This window comes from Cavia porcellus, unplaced genomic scaffold, assembly GCF_034190915.1.
Source record: "Cavia porcellus strain 051 isolate PalLab524CR breed Dunkin Hartley unplaced genomic scaffold, mCavPor4.1 scaffold_13, whole genome shotgun sequence".
Classification (NCBI taxonomy): Eukaryota; Metazoa; Chordata; class Mammalia; order Rodentia; family Caviidae; genus Cavia; species Cavia porcellus.
Window position 1 is genome coordinate 10740783 of NW_026947496.1, and position 16387 is coordinate 10757169.

General features: G+C 46.7%; 1 protein-coding gene across 3 annotated transcripts in view; it reads left to right on the forward strand.

Moving 5' to 3' along the window:
• Cdyl (chromodomain Y like) overlaps positions 1-16387 on the forward strand; it is a 201804-nt gene that overhangs the window by 96244 nt on the left and 89173 nt on the right. Inside the window, exon 1 of one of the 3 annotated variants that reach the window (XM_063259816.1) lies at positions 1938-2073. The exons of the other annotated variants lie outside the window; for them this stretch is intronic. Coding sequence (XP_063115886.1) covers positions 2032-2073 — 42 coding nt within the window. The 5' untranslated portion in view covers positions 1938-2031. Of the gene's footprint in view, positions 1-1937; positions 2074-16387 lie in introns of those variants that run through there. 3 annotated transcript variants of the gene reach the window in all.

Sequence of the window (16387 nt, forward strand, 5' to 3'; positions counted from 1 at the left end):
CGAGTTAGCTTCTCTCTACACTTAGGAGTGAATTTGCTGTGCAGTTAGGAGCTTTTAGACCCAAACGTGAGAGCTCATGTTAGTCCAGATGTTTTGGCAGTGAAGATACATTCTTCAGTTCTCATTTTTAAAAGACGTGTGTGGTTAGTGAAAAGAGGAAGAGTCACTAGGCCCAAGGCCAGGAGTCAGAAGCCACACTGGTACGGAGGACAAGTGACAGAGTGGCAAGAGAGAGGCATTGTGCGTGCGCTGTCAAGGGACGAGTCCTGGCAGCTTCCTCTCCACAGGAGGCAGGCAGGGCTCTGGCGGGATCCTGCAGCGCCCCCTGCCGGCCAGGCATGGCGGTCTCTGCTGCCCTAGAGAGGTTTGCAGGGCTCCAGGGAGGCTGCCTTGGAGTGGGACAGTGACCTTCAGCTCCACGCCCTTCCCTCAGGGTCCCTAAGTATCACACTGGTCCTGGACATCCCTTCTGTGGTATGTTTAAAGCACCTTATCCTTTTATTTTGGAGTAATTTTAGACCAAGAAAATTTGTGAGAATGATACAGAGTCCTCCAGCCCAGTGCTCCTTGGCTACCTCCTGAATTGTCACATTGCCCAGAGCTGCAGCCAGTGACCTGACCTCAGAGGTGCAGCGGGACCCTGCATGCAAGTATTGCTATGAGGTCAGCGCTGGTCCTAGCCTGTGGCCCATCCTGTCCTGGCACATGAGTGCTGTCTCCTCCGCCTGCTGCTTCCCTGGTCACGGCCCAGCCATGTACAGAGACTGCCACTTCATGGAAAGCGTGTCCTCTGAGTTTAGGGCCAGTGCCTTTCTGGAGAGAATGTCCTTTAAGTGATGTCACAGCCTGCTGTGTTCCTTCACCAGGGCCACCAGGACAGAGCATCCAGACTGGATGTTGTGGGCAGCAGAAGCTCACATCTCACCAGGTGGAGGCCTAGGCTACTTAGTCACCCTGTGGTCCTCAAGGTGGGACCCCTTCCCCGTGCATACCCCACCGTGTCTGAGCGGGGCTGTGTCTGCCATGACATCGGCTGTGCTGGAGTCTGCCTGCCCACGGGTCTCATTTCAGTGCACATCATGGGAGGCCCTGCCTCTGAATTAGGGTGATGAGAACGGGGTTTCCACAGGGAACTCCAGGAGTAGGGTGACAGCTCAGCCACAAGTCTGTCCTGCCTGCTGCTGGTGACACCAGCCACCTGGGTGAGGTGGCATCCACATATAACAGGAAGCGCATGGTGAGGATGCAGTGAATAACGAAGTTACGGGTTTTACTCTGTAACTGAGGTGCTTCTGGAGGAGAGCGCTTCAACGCCAGGCCCAGCTGCTGCTCCTCTGCAGACTTCGGCCTACAGCTTAGCATTCCTTCGCTGGGGCTACGGTGACCTGCTGCATTTCGTGACTCTGATTGTTTAAGCTCTGCTCCCTGTTGACTTCTGCAGTCTGCCTCACATGTCCTTTAATCAGGAAGCTGGATTTTGGCCACTACAGCCTAGTGAGGGCTTATCTTGTGCCTGTGCCTTTCTTGTCCCGGCTCTGGAGCTGCTGCTTCTGCAAGGCGCCTGTCCAGTTTATTAGCAGGTGCACTTAGACTACAGCCTCTGAGGTTTCACTGTGTTCCCCCTCGCCCCCGTGGGTCACATCAGTGGACACAGCGTGTGCAGGGGCCCATGCACACTGCGTATCTCTGTACGCACCTGCCTGTGTGCGCATTCAAAAGCCCCGCGTCATTTCCAGCCCACACCACAGTGTTTTGCCTTTCCTTCTCATCTGGAACTTGTTTCTCCAGCAGCGAGCAAGCCAGTTTTCAGGTGTGTGAAATAGCACCATGGTGCTAAGAGCAGGCACCTGAAAGGTGTACCTAGCGCTGTAGAAATACCCTCCTCCCATTCATTCCCCCATCCCCATTCTGAGAAGCTCTGCTGCTCTTCGCCCCGCCTCTCAGGTGACCAGGCTGTAGTTTCCGGCTTGTCTTTGGGGTGGACAGCACACTGGGGTTGCTGTTCTGCAGCTCACAGTTCTGGGGCTGAAAATGCAAAACAAGCAGGCGCCGGCAGGTTTGGCATCTGTCGAGGTTCGTTCTCTGGCACCTAGATGCCCGCATGTTATGCGCGGGACTGACCAGCTCTCTAGGTTCTCTGCTGAGTGCACCGATCTCACTCAGAGTGTGGGGCCCCACAGCTCCATCACTTCTGAACAACTGTCTCCGAAGGCCGGCATGTTGGTCTCGGGGTTCAGATTTGGTGGACACAGCCGTGCAGGCCATGGCACATGGCCTCTCAGTTCCACGTGGTTACTGGAAGCAGCGGGCTCGGAGCAAGTGCGGCAGCGGGCCAGCACATCCTCCTGCTGCCCCAGCTCAGGGGCTGTTTTCCGAGGGGCAGAGGCCCCGTGAGGGCTTCTCGCTGTCCAAGGCCGGCCTGGGGACTCGGTGATCCCTGCTTGTAGCGGGGGACAGTGCTGCAGGCTCGCCCGTCCTTCCCTAATTTAGGAGAATTTCCTCCGGGTGGGTTAATCAGCCAGACTGTGGGGTGTGTAGATCACGGGGAGCCGTAGAGAGAACTCCTAAATGACGCTGTCTAGATTCCTGCCAGGAATAGCAGTTAGTTTTGATAAACTTGTTTGATTTAGGGCAATGTTAAATAAAAACGGAGCACTTGATTTAAAAGTGGCTTTCGCAGTGCCCTTGCAGTAGCTGTGGGCTGTCATCGCCAGTTTATTGATTACTTTTTCTCTGCTCCTGTTCTCTTCTGGTCCGATTATTGGTTCTTGTTTGAAGAAAAGAACTGACCCACATCAATCGACCCTTTTAATGCTTGTCCTCAGGAGTATCCCAGAGTTTAGTAACTGTGCCGAGAAGTGTTTCTTATCTGGGTGTTTAAAACCAGCTTTTACTTACATAAGTACTCAGTTTCATTCTTGTAAGATAAATTCAAGCGTTACAAGTAAGCTCAAGCCAAGGCCTTCTGAGTGCCGTACAATCCCGCTTGTCCCACCCCGTCCCTGCTTTGTGTCCCCGCCGATCCCTGCAGCCTTCCAGGGTGAGTGGAGCACCTATGCTGACGTTGAGGCTGTGGGTGCAGGCGGGGTGCATCGGGTCTTGCTGGAATGGGTGAGAAATACCGGCCCTGGTCGCTGCCCAAATCTGCCAAAGGGAACCTGCCTGTCAGCAGGGCCCTTAGGGATCAGTCGGTACCCTCAGCGTGTCCTGTCACAGCTGCTTCTGGCAGGTCAGCATCTCTCCCTGTGCACAGACCTGCCTCAGTCTTCCCCAGCTCTCCGTGTAGCTAGCTTTTGTCATCACCCATTGAAGAGTGTAGGGTCGCTTGCTGACTTGGATTCTGTTTTGTCTTATCGGAGACGGGCAGCGTGACAGTGAGCTCACAGTGTGTCCAGGTCAGCACCCCGGAAGGTAGTAGCTGGCGGAAAGATGTGGACTTTGCAACTTAAAGGTCTCGCCAGATCCCTCCACAGCGATGGCTTCTGTGTGGCTGTTTCTGTGGCTTCATGACTCTGCTTTCTCTGCTGCAACTTTGTAATGTTTCCATAGCGTGTCGCCCAATTCCCCTTTGCTGTAATTCTTCAAAGTTGCTTGCTTCTTAAGAAATTTCACATCCTCCTAAAGGAAATGTTAACTTCGCCTGTGGTGCTCTGTGTGTACTCCAGTGGAGTTTTCATGGCAGAAGAACTGCGTTGACTTTCTGGATTAATTGGAGCAGGGAAATTGAACTGCCGAGCCTTCTGAAGCTCATTCGGGGTGGTGTGTCTATTTCAATTTCACGTCCTTCAGTAAAGCTTTGTATCTGAATGCATTTATATGTATTTTGTGTGTGTGTGTGTGTGTGTGTGTGGCATGTTTGTAGTTTATTTTGTTAGATGTATTCTTAGGTCATTTTCCTAGCTAGCATGAACGTGATCAGGAAATGTCCTGGGAACTGAACCTAGCTCACTCTGAGCTGGATGGCCCCAGACTTCGTATTTTTAAATTTTGGTTTATTTTATTTTTCATTTGAGTGGGGCGGTCTCACTGAGTTGTCAAGCTGGCCTCAAACTTGCAACCCTCTTTCCTCAGCCTCCCAGAGTGCTGGGATTATTACAGACATGTAGGGTTGATATTTTTTTTAAGGAGTTTTACTTTGGATTTTCAAGCAGTGAGGGAGCTGTTGTTTATGTTTCATGAAGACAAAAATATTAAGATCTCTGAGGAATTAATACAGCGGCATTAATTCTTTCACATGCTGTTTTAAGCACTCCGAAGCTATTGTTACAGAGTGGCTATACCTTCATTTCTCAGCGAGTCCGATTGCACGACTGCAGTGGGGCAATGCCAAGTCATCAGCTGTGTGCTCTAGTGAAGACTGTGTGTAGGGTAAATTGAGGCAAAGGAGGCCCCTGCCTTGCCCCTCTGTGCACGCACCCTGGGGCAGTTCTCCAAGGTTTAACAGGGCCAATAACTGTGTGTTTGCTTGTTGGTTTTACACCTCATGAGCATCTCTCCCACACCATTAAAACACTTCTACAAATGTCACTGATGAATGCTTTATATTCTACTGGAAGTGTTTCAAAGTCTACTTAACCCTAAAGGCTTTTTTATAGTTTTTAAAAATAATTATTATGAATGCAAAAGAGCATCGCACGTGAGTTACAGAGCTTAGCACTGCAGGGAACGGGCCGCTTGGGCCAGAGCTTTCCGGTGCTCACAGATTGAACCGTTTGCACCTCCCAGTAGGTATTTAATCACAGGTGCCATTATTAGTAATCCTGTGACCTGCTCCTGCATCGTGCTTCTCCTCTTAAGAGAGGATTAGAAAAATGCAGTGAAATTACTGGATCAGAAGCCGAGAGCACTATAAGCGCTGTCAGAGCCACTAATTACCAGGAGCACCAGGAAGGGCCAGGGTGCGTCCCTGCCAGCGCTGACTGTCACCACTGAGAGCAGCGCTCAGCCCAGCTCGCTTCAGAGGAAGTTTTCATTTTAATGGTTTCTTTTTAGAGCACTAGAAACTTATTAAGTGGACTTGAAGTTTTGTTAGCCCTTCTCTAGTTAAAAATAATTTAACTGTTCTGCTTAAGACCCTTTTATGACAAATATTTTTAGTTTATTTTTTTATATTCTGCACATTTATGTGTTTGCTTTTGCCTTTTTTTGTTTTGTTTTGTTTTGGTGTGGAATTGAACTCATGATTTCATGCTTGCTAGGCAAGCCCTTGTGCGGCAGAGCTAAATCTCCAGCCCCTGAGTTGCTTTTTAAAATACAGGCAGATCCATTGTCTTACTGTTTATAATCTGAACTTAAGTCTATTTCCCAGTGTAAAACTAGTTTTTTTAAATCCTTTAAACTCTTAAATTTAGTTTGCCTAGGCGGAATTTATTTTGCACGGTGTTGGATCTAAATCTCATAATCAGCCAATATTTCCTGCATCTTGCCCATGTAGACTTAGTGTATCCGAGCATCAGTTTTGAACTTGTCTGCTAAATCCAGATTGGATATATTTATCTTGTTAGTTCCATTTCTTGGGACAAAACATTCCCTTGAAGAAAGTTTTAAGAATGTCCCTTGGTGATTCTTGTTCTTGCAGCTGCTGCTAAAATTACATTGTCTCAGCCTTTATGTCCTTGAGTAAGATAGTAGCTATGAAAATTCAACCTAGGGAACACCCAGAAAGGGATTGAGTAACAGGAATGTTTCCCACACTGGTAACATTTCTGAGAGCGCCTTTATTCCTAGGCACAAGGGGGAGGGTATCAGAAGCCTTTGGAGCAGGTTGCTGTGAGCGTCAGTTTGCAGTTTGCTGTGGGTCAGTGTTCTGGACAGTGCAGCTCTTCCAGGTACTTTCCCTACGGTCAGTCTAAGCTTAGAGATGGGCTCCTTGGACCTTGTCATTGAATTGCCTTCCATGTGCAAATGGACTTCTCTCTGTTTGGTACCTGCCGTGTTGTGTTGTGTTGTTCTGTTTTGTTTTTGACAGTACTGGGGATTGAAGCCAGGCCCTTTGCTTGAGCTGTATCCTAAGCCCTTTTTATTTTGAGACACTTTATTTTAAGGCACTGAGTTGTCCAGACTGGGCTCAAACTTGTGATCCTCGTGCCTCAGCCTCCCATTGTGCTGGGACTACAGCTGTGTGACATCTTATTTAGCCGGTGTTCTGTTTTCTTACTCATCCTCTGCTGTTCTGTTTTGTGTGTGGCTTTTACTTTCTTCAGGAGGCAAGCACACTTGTACTCTTGTAAATGCTGAGTGATATGAAAGGTAAGCCAACTCTGTCTTAGCATTAAAAGAACGGATTTCAGAATGTTAGCCCTGGATTCCCTCATCAGAACCATTAAAACAGCACAAAGCAAAAACCCGTGTTAACTCCAGCGACGTCACTTTGCTGCGGCTGCCTCTATCCTGCACTTGTGCTGTGAGCCTTACTGGGTGCCGGGTGATGCTGCAGTCTGTGTGTGGCCCTGGGACTGGGGCGCCTTCCTGGCCCCCGAGATGCGCGTGCTGCAGTTTGCAGGTTGTTGGTAAATCTAATCATTCACCTTGATCACGAAGGCACAGCTGGCCCCTCTCTGTCTTAGGCTCTGTGTTTGTGAATTTAGCCAGCTGTGAAGTGAAACTATCAAAACACTGGTACCTTCTGAACGCGTGGAGACATTTTTGCTATTATTCCCCAAAGGCACCAGCGCTGCAGCTGCTGACAGCTTCTGCACCCGGCTAAGTGCTCCAAGTGGTCTCTGAGTGATTTAAAGTGTGCAGGAGGATGTGCGAACTCTGCATGAGGGACTTGTGTGCCGAGGGGGTTCCAGGCCTGTCCCTTCCAGGTACTCTGGGGCCACAGTGCTCTATGTTTTTAGGGCATTATTTTGTGAGGGGCATTGCTTGATTGTGCGTGTGTATCCTCTCTCCTGTTCCCTCATAAACAACCCTCAGATTTGAGTTTTTCCTAGTTGGGTAACAGAGGAAGCTCCCACTTGTGTGTCCGCTTTTCCGGCATGATGTGACCCCCATGCCTCAGAGTTCACCACGCGGCTCTGCTCAGCCCTCCTTGGTTAGCACCCTGTAACCTTTTGGGGCGCGCATGTCACTCAGAGGCCATCTTGGGCGGCACACTGGTGACTCCACCTCTTCTCTGTGCTTTGTTCTCCTGTTTCCTCATGGCCCGTGAGCAGGTGTTCAGGGCAGTGGTTTCCAGGATGGGAGGTGGATGAACCATCCCCGGGCTGGATGCTGCTGTCCAGGGAACACGGGCTGGGCATCCTGCAGTGCTGAAAGGAAAGAGTCCGGTTCACAGCGGTGAGTGTGGACTGACTAGCGGACAGGGCATTGAGGAAGGCCAGTCAGGCGAGACAGAGGGGAAGGGGCTGTCACTGCCCGAGCGTGTACGTGGTGGTGGTGGGGACTGGCCCCTAATCCTTCTCTTCCTGCATTGCCGAGTGACTGATCCCCAGCATATGCAGAGAACCGTCGGGAACCGTGGAGGGATCTAGATCTACCCTAGGAGAGCACAGACACTCCCCTAACGGGTAGAGTCAAGGTTGTCTTAAGCAGTTGTGCTATTTGTCTGTTGTTTGGGGTCCCGAAGATTCTGTGACTTGACAATCATGACTAAAAGTAGCCACTTTACTCTTTGAAGGTCCAAGAGACGTTAAAAATGAACCTTTACCTGTGGTGGGCCGTGGAGCTGGGCTCTCTTTCTTACCTCTGCTGAGCCCTGTGGTTTTGTTGTGTGTAGTACATGTTAGACTCAGGTGTTAATTCATTTAACAATTAACTGGAGGTTCTAAACCCAGTGTTTGCCATGGCAAAGAAAGACCAGCTCCCCCATGGTTGGATTCCGGTTCCTTCCGGCTTTTCAGGGTGCTAAGTTTGTCCCTGTGAGCGGGATGCAGGAATCAGACGCACCAGAGCTGACAGCCATCCCCCTGGGGCCCGTGGGTCCTGCTGCCCTTCCTTGTCTTGTGTTTGAAAGGCTGGGTGGGCACTGAGACTTCGCAGAGAAGGAAAATAGGATCAAATTAAACCAAGTCCCTGTGAGCGTGTTGAGAAAGAAGAGAAATGACACCTACAGGGTGACTTAGATGGCTTTACCGCGTGGGTGGAAACTGTCCCTGGAGCTAAAAAGCATAGCGGGCACCACAGAGCGAGCGAGCGGAGGCCTGGGGGGCACTGGAAAAGCTGGGGTAGTGCAACACTTGGAAACCTAGAGACACGCGCAAGCCCTGCCTCATATCCCGAGCCTGTAAACCTGAGTCAGAACTGTTTCCATCTCCGTACTGGGTGCGCACTGAACTGATCAGATTGGTAGCAGTTGGCCAGATGTGGTGGCACACACCTGTGACCCAGCTCTTTTATTACCTGGGCACAAGTTTGAGGCCAGCCTGGGCTACAGAGTGAGTTCTAAGTCAGCCTGAACAACATAGCGAAACCCTGTTGAAAAAAACAAAAAAGCAATTGAATCATGTTTGTATTTTCTAGCCTTGCACTTAATCTTGTTAGTATGTCTCCTTTCACCTTATCATAGTTAATCTCTTGGTTACCTTTTCATCTCAGTGAGATGTTCACGTGTGTAAAGTGGAAATCAGAGGAGAGGTGGTTTTCATCGCCATGGGGTAGTTTCTGTGCAGAAGTGCTCCGTGGTTTCCGTACAGTGCTTTGCTTTGCTTTGTTTTGCTTTGATTTTGAAGTAGGATTGCACTGAGTCACTGAAGTCCAAGCCTGCTTCAGCTCACCAGAGCGTTAGTGTAATAGTGAGCAGTAACCCCACCGGGGTGGAGGCAGATTTGTTCATGTCAACAGGCACTGATCAGGATCGTTCCCAGAATATCAGGCCCCGGTTTCTGCTGGTCTAGAGCTTATACAGGATAAGCAAGCAGGAAGCACAGAGGCGGAGGGGCTTGTTGACGGGGGATCGGTTTACACAGTGTACCTCACAGTGACCAGCGGTGCCTCCCAGTGACCAGCCGTTTCTAAGAGACAGAACAACTGGATCTGGACCAGGAGCTGTTACATTACCTGGGCAGCTAAGAAACTGAAGTGTCTTGGTGGTAGGGGGCCTTCTCTGTTACCCTAGGATTTACAGGCCATTCCATGTGTTTTAAGGGACAGCATGCCAACTTGCATTTGAAGAAGCATCACGAGGGGTACATAACACCCACATTTATTTTTTTTAGAAATATTGCTATTGATGAATTATTAACTTTAGCTTTGAGTTTTATTTTGTTAAACAGTCTATACTTAACAAATAAAATATTAAATTTTTAAGACGTAATGAGTATGTAGAGTAAACATCACCATTTCAACATCAACTGTTTATTTGCTTACAAGATCTAAAAAATAACAGCAGAAATAAATACCTACATGAACTACAGTGAGAATATATATAAAATACCACAGAAATAACCTTGCTTCAGTTAGCACACCCAGAGCAGTTTTCACACGTGACACGGCATGTTCCATATGCACGCACCACATGGGTTTTGTCTGCCCGTCTTCTGTAAAGGGTAGGACAGCCTTGACATCCGGCTGGTCTTCAGGTCTCCTCAGGAGGTTCTGTGGTGTTGCACCTGTCTGCTCCCTGGTCTGCTCCAGAATTCTTGGCGGAGTTCTTTGGGTAGGTACATATTGTTCTTCCTCAGCTGTCATTGATCATCTATCAGTTTCAGGTCCCAGTCCTCTTAAGAAAAGTTCTCTGTGATATTTTGTGCTTGTTATTTTCTTTTTAAACTACGAAACTATGCCTGATGTGTTTAGGATGCAGTAAAACACAACATTGGCCAGTGCTTTGTGTTTTGAGTGACGTCATAGTTGCATCATATAATTCTCAACAGCATCTATTCCGCCTTTTGTTTTGTGAAATGTGACCATTTCTGACTTCATCTGACGATTCACTGTCTTTGATTTTTTGAGATGGGTCTCACATGTAGTCCAGGATAGCGGTGAACTGACTGTGTAGCATCACCTCACCTTGAGCTCACGGGACCCTGCTGCCTCAGCCTCCCCAGTGCTGGGATTGTAGGTGTGCCCCACCGAGCTTGGCCTCACTGCCAGTCTTACCATTATGGCTTCATGTTGACAGTATCAGTACTACCTGGTTTTTCTTCACCATGTAGGAGCCCAGTGTCGTATCTTTCTGAAATCCAAAAACTACTATACATGTCTCCATTGTGAACTTGATATGTATTTTCATGAATCTTCACTTTGTTCTTCAAATAGTTCCTGTGTTGGTCAACTAATGGTTTGTTTTTTGTTTTGTTTTGTTTAACAAATGTGATATCAGTGGGCAACTTATAAAGCAGATGTCAAATGTGACATTTGGGTTACTTTTGAAATAGGTGCACGAAGTCTGTTCACAGAGTCATATGTCATATGGTTTATACTGCAGGAATAAAGATCTGGTGGCTGAGTTCCAGGATAAATTTCCAAATTCAAGGTATAAAAATGGCTTTGCATCTACCGGGGCATATATTTTGTATCATATTTGGAAGATTTATTTGACATATATTGCCAAGAACTACAACAACTGCAAAGGGCTGCAAGTTGTCAGGTGTCAGGTGTTCAGGGGTGTGTGCCCTGCTTACAGCGCAAAACAAAGCTTTCAGCAAATGAACGAATAGCAGCCAAACGGTTGGATTGTTTTTCTTTCTTGGCAGGTCTTTTCATTGTCAAAACTGGGCAATTTTGAATGAAACCAGCTCTCTTTGAGTGTCATTATTGTTCTCCAATCTCAACACCACATCTGTCACTTCTGCACAAATCCTTTAAATTTCAGCAGTTAGAGTGGTACAGTGCTGCTTGGAAGGCTTTTAGTTCAGATAGTGGAATGTCATGATAAATATAGGCTTGAGTATTACTGTTGATGCATATAGAATGTTTTATTTGTATTTCATTATTAGCGTATTTCAAAATATCTTGTAACATATCATCCATCACAGACTTTCTTTTCTTTTTACTTTTTGAGGCAGGGCCTTCCTGTGTAGTTGAGGCTGGCCTTGGGCTCACTTTGTAGCCTAGACTGGTCTTGAATTTGCAGCGATCCTCCTGCTTCAGCCTCCCAAGTGCTGGGATTACAGGAGTGTGCCACCACGTCTGGTTTACCACAGTTTCTTGTGATGTTTGGCAGCACTGGCATTCCATTCAATAAATTTCACCCCTCGCAAGAACCTAGTAATATGTTCTGACTTAGTTCTAATGCATCATTGGGGAATATATGACCCTTTTGTGACATTGTAACCATTGGCTACTTCCTGACATTACTGTGTTTTTCCTCATCTAAATCGAAGTCCTAATGCTGTGCTTCTCCAACGTATGATGCTAACTTCTTTGGCTCACATGATCCAAGTCTTCGTTGTTGCAGAATCACCTGACAACTCACTTCCAGTTTTTTCCCCCAAGTTGTAAAAGTGAATTTTCATGGAGCGTTGTACTGAATTGGGGAGATTCTACAAATAAATAAATAAAAAGAAAACTTGTAATACAGGATTATAAATACACAAAAGTGGAACACAGGCCATAACATGGATAAAAGTCACCCATTTATACTTTGACACAGGTGCACACACCTTGGCGTTTGTTGTGTACCACGTGGGTGAACACGGAGATTACCTCCTTTATTCCCCCAGGACAGCTTCGGAGAGGTACGCCCAGCTGCTGTTATTTTGAAGTACATGTTTTCATTAGTAAGTCAGGACTGGGTATATTTTAACCACCATGATGCCCCAAGTTACATTCATGGTTTAGAATAATTCAAAGTGTACCCCTTAGGAATTGTATGGATTAAAATGTGGATCTATGTCATAATTTGGCTCAGTTTCAATTAAACTATTGCTTTTGCTGTTATTCAACATTGTATTTATCACCCACACTGTTACCATTTACTTTTTTCTTTCTTTATTTTTAGAAGTTCACTTTGTTACTACTCTTAAGTGGAATACCACTCAACTGAAATAAAAATACAAAAGCACAAAGCTGCAGTGCTAATTTGGAGAAAATGTCAGGATTTAGGATTAACAGCTTTGGAGCTGTATCTTAAACTAACTCCCTTGTATCCAGTTGGAACCCACCGTGTGCCAGCTTTCCCAGAGATGGAGCACCTGCTGTATGCAGCTTGCGGGCGATGTGCCTCCCATCCATCCACAGTTGGCTGAGTGTGAGCCGTGGTGAGGCAGAGCATCCTGGCAGAAAGAGAGCTAAGCTGAAGCAGGAAGGAGCAGAACCCGGAGGAGGGAGGCGGGGACCAGAGCCACTTCCTCCAGCCGCAGCCGAGCCCTCGCGCTCCGCAGTGTGCTGTGGGCCAGGTCGGCGCCCTCGAGGTCCAGGCGCCTCTCCCAGAGTCTGCCAACACACTCCAGTTGGCAGTCATGTCATGTCATGGCACTGTAACTGTTTGCTTTAGTTTGGTGGATTATCAAGACTTTCTCCTACTGGCAGCAAAGTGATAAGAAGTTCACTTTATTGTTATTTTAAAATGGAACAGCCCTCACTCAGTTGAAATAAAGTGTAAAGGCCCAGAGCTGCAGTGTTAACTTGGGGGAAATGTCCTCACAGCCTCCCTGAGTAATGGAGTTAGCCTTCAGACAGACCCTGCTTCCATCCGATAGAACAAAATCCACATCCTCTTCTTCACGTGCAAAATATTCTGTGACTTTGTTTGACTATAACAACAAAATTTAATACGGAAATTAAGGCGGATCAGATCGCCTCAGCATTCCTCGGGCACTTCTGCCACGACTGAGTTTCCGTGGTAACTTCTTGCTTGCTTGTTGTTTGTGTCTCCGCTGACCAGCGTGGGCTGTGATCCTGTTGTCCACTCACTGAGCTCAGAGCTCCTTTCATTCAGGTCATTTCATGTCTGGGTTGTGCAGACAACATCGAGAACCCCAGTGCGCGAGTAGGGCCCTGGGGCTTCGGGTCCTGCTCATGGCCGTCTCTTCTTTACTACCACCTTTCATGGATGAATCTAGATGTCCTGAGTGAGCAGATACCTTGCAGACTACAGATTTTCGAAACCTGCCGCAGGACACCATCACCACGGACCTCTTCAGAAGTAGGGAGGAAAAGAAAGAGGATTCCCCAGCGTTCCTGAACAAATGGTAGCGCGTTGGATTAGCTTCTCTCGGGATACAGGGAGTAGTCTTCATAACCTCCCAGCAGTGTCTTCTGTTTGTTGGACGGAGGTGTCTGGACTTGTCTGTCAGGTTGTTGGTTTATGATGCTGTTCAGCTCTCTGTGTCCTCAGTGAGCTGTGTGTAAATGTTTTGTTCTCTATTGAAAGCAGTGATTGACTTTATTGTTGGGAAATTCTCTCCCTTCCATTCTGTTGGTGTTTGCATTATGTAGTTTGGAGCCCTAGGGCTTGGCACACATATGTTTGCAATTGTTATGATTGGCCTTTGTATCATTGCCTTTTCTCTCCTGTAACAGTTTTGACTTAAAGACTCCTGTATCTGACCTGTTAGCAACAATCCAACTCTCTTTTGGTTACATAAGCAGTATCTTTTTTCTCACGCTTTCATTTTCAGGGTTTTTGTGGTTTTGAATCTAATGTCTTTTGTAGAGCACTGGTAGTTAGACCATGTCTTTATATCCATCCTGCCAATCGCTTTTATAAGAAAAAGCTTAATTTACATATAAAATAATTGCTGATAAGAAAGGACTTGTTCCATTTTGCTGTTTGTTTTCTTTTCTTTTTTAGTACCGGGGACCCAACTCACAACTGCACGCTTGCAAGGCAGGCGCTTATATCACTGAGCTAATCCCCAGCTCTTGCTGTTTGTTTTCTGACTTATACATCTCTTGTGCCTCATTTCCTCAATTATTGCTTCATATGAATAGTTGAATTTTGTTTATAGTGGGTTTAATTTCCCTCTTATTTCCTTGTCTTTTTAAAGATATCGTCTCATAACTGTAATTTGAATTGGTACATACAAATGTCTGCCCCGTTTATCATGTCAGAAATGTCTGTGTATGTTGTATGCCTAATGCATTGGGCTTGTGACTTTTTATGCATTTATTTTAAAATCATGTATGAAATAAAAAATGGATTTATAACTAAAGTAAGCAATACTCTTTTCTATTTGTTTATGTGTCTACCATTACTGGAGAACTTCTTTTTTTGAGTGACTGTCTGGCATGCTCCACCGCCTCTCCTACAAGACAGTGTCTTGCTGGATTGTTCATCCTAACCTTGAATTCACTATATAGCCCAGGCTGGCCGCAAACTTTTGGTGATCTTCCTGTCTCAGCCTCCCAAGTGCAAGGATGGTAGGCATGTGTCCTCATGCCTGGTTTATCATGTTTTACTTGAAGGACTGCCTGCCTGTAACATTTCTTGCAGGGCAAGTCTAGGGATGATGAACCACCCAAGCTTTCTATCTGCAGATAATCTTTTTTTGAAGATCATTCTGTGAAGCATGGAGATTGTCATTGCCTTTGCTTTCTAGCTGTTCCTCTTAGTTTCTGATGAGAAGTAAGCTGTTAATCTAATTAAAGGCTCTGTTTATATCCTGTGTGCAGTTGAATCATGGCTTTTAGCATTATTCTTGTAAAAATAGCTTCCAGTAGTAATGTTTTCAAGTAAGTCTCTGACTTTTTCCTGTTTTGAAATAATTGATCTTCTTGGGCTTATAAATCCATGTCCTTGCTCAACTTTGGGGTATTTTGGCCATTATTTCTTCAGATAATCTTTCTACTTCTCTCTCTTCTCATTCTGGGTCTCCCATAATTGTTCAGCTTGATTATGAATATTGTACTAGTCTTTGGAACTTTTTTTAAACTTTCTACACAATCAAGAGAGGTTGTTGAACCTCTCTAGTGAACTTTTAATTTCAATTTTTGTACTTTTCAGCTCAAATGTTTCCTAGATTCTTGTATATAGTTTTCTCTCTCTTGATTTTGCTCATAGGTGCTTTTCCAGATTTCTGTTAGTTCTTTGTTTCCTTTAGCTGTTTGAGTACATTAAAGAGAGTTGATTTCAGTTCTCTTGTCCAGTCCGTCAGATGTCCAGACTTTCTTTTGGCTGGTTTTTGTTAAGTTTATTTTTTCCTGTTTAATAGCCATACTTTATAATTTCCCTTTATGACTTGTGAAGGGGTTGGAAACTAGACATTTGAATGCTGCAGTATCTTAATAGTAGGTGTCCAGTTTTAACCCTTTTCCGTGTTTTATAAGGCTCTTGAAAGGTTAATGCACTATGTCCTCATTGCAGGTGGTCACTGAAGTCTCTGTTGCTCTGCTTGTGCTTTGCTGGTGTTTGACGCAGCTTTTCTTGGATACCTGGAGGGAAATGAAACAAACAAGTCTCCCTTCTTCGCATACTGACTCGGTGACAGAGCATCTCTTCAGTCCGCCAGCCTTGTACTGAATCTAGGCTGGAAGCTGAGTCCTGGTAATTTGCACTCTTTTTCCCCCTGCTCCTGGGTGCATTTGGATGTGCTGATTTTGCAAAGATTCTCTTCAGAGCTTCCACATGCGTGTTTCCCCTGTGTGATCTGTTATCCCAGACAGGTATCTGTGGGCATTCACCTTGGGGTGCCTTTATTTTTTACCAGTGTCCCCACTTTTCCTGTTGGGGTAGCCCCCAGTCATTAGGACACACCTGCACAATCACTGTGGACAGGGTCTTCTGCTGTCTCCCGGACCAGGAAGCAGGGACCCCAGCTGGAAAGTCAGGCCGGGGGCTGGGAAGGAAAGCGAGGAATGCACCCCAGAGCTTTCTTACCACACTGAATTGCCACATCACCAGTGACTTCTGGGCCCTAACCGTGACTCGTTTCCATGGCTGGGATAAAATTGATTCTGCTGTTGCTCAGCAGAATCTGTGCTGGGGAACCCACTCCACTGGGTTCCTGACCCTCCTTCGGTGTGGTTGCGGGCAGCAGTCAAGAGATGTTCGTGTCGCAGGTCCGCCCAAGGGGCTCAGCCCCGCACCAGCCTGTCAGCCCTCAGCCTCGATGATACTCACCACGACTGTTCACCCTTGTGCCGCCAGCAGCAGGAGGCTCACCATGCTCTTGCCACTCCCAGGACTGCAGATGGCACTGGTGATTCTGCCACGTCCTGCCGCACCCTAGTGCAGGCTGCCCCCACTAAGTCCACCGCAGCAGTCTTTACTGGTAGGCAGCCACAACCAGTGAATGCCTTGAATGTGCAGTTTCTTTTTCTAAGTGGTGCTTTTTGATCTGGGAACTTTAAAATTACTTATTCATGCGACTTTGATTTCTGTGTCAGCCAAAAATGTTACCCGTGACTGTAAAGTAGAAACAAGTATTCCGGAACCCAGAGTGGGTTTCAGTCATTTTATGCTGTGCTTTGAGAGTTGCAGCCCCTGGAGGAGCTGAGGGTTAACCAGTGTGGTAATTGCCCATCTGCTTCACTTTATCCCGCACCCCTCGGCGTTTATTTT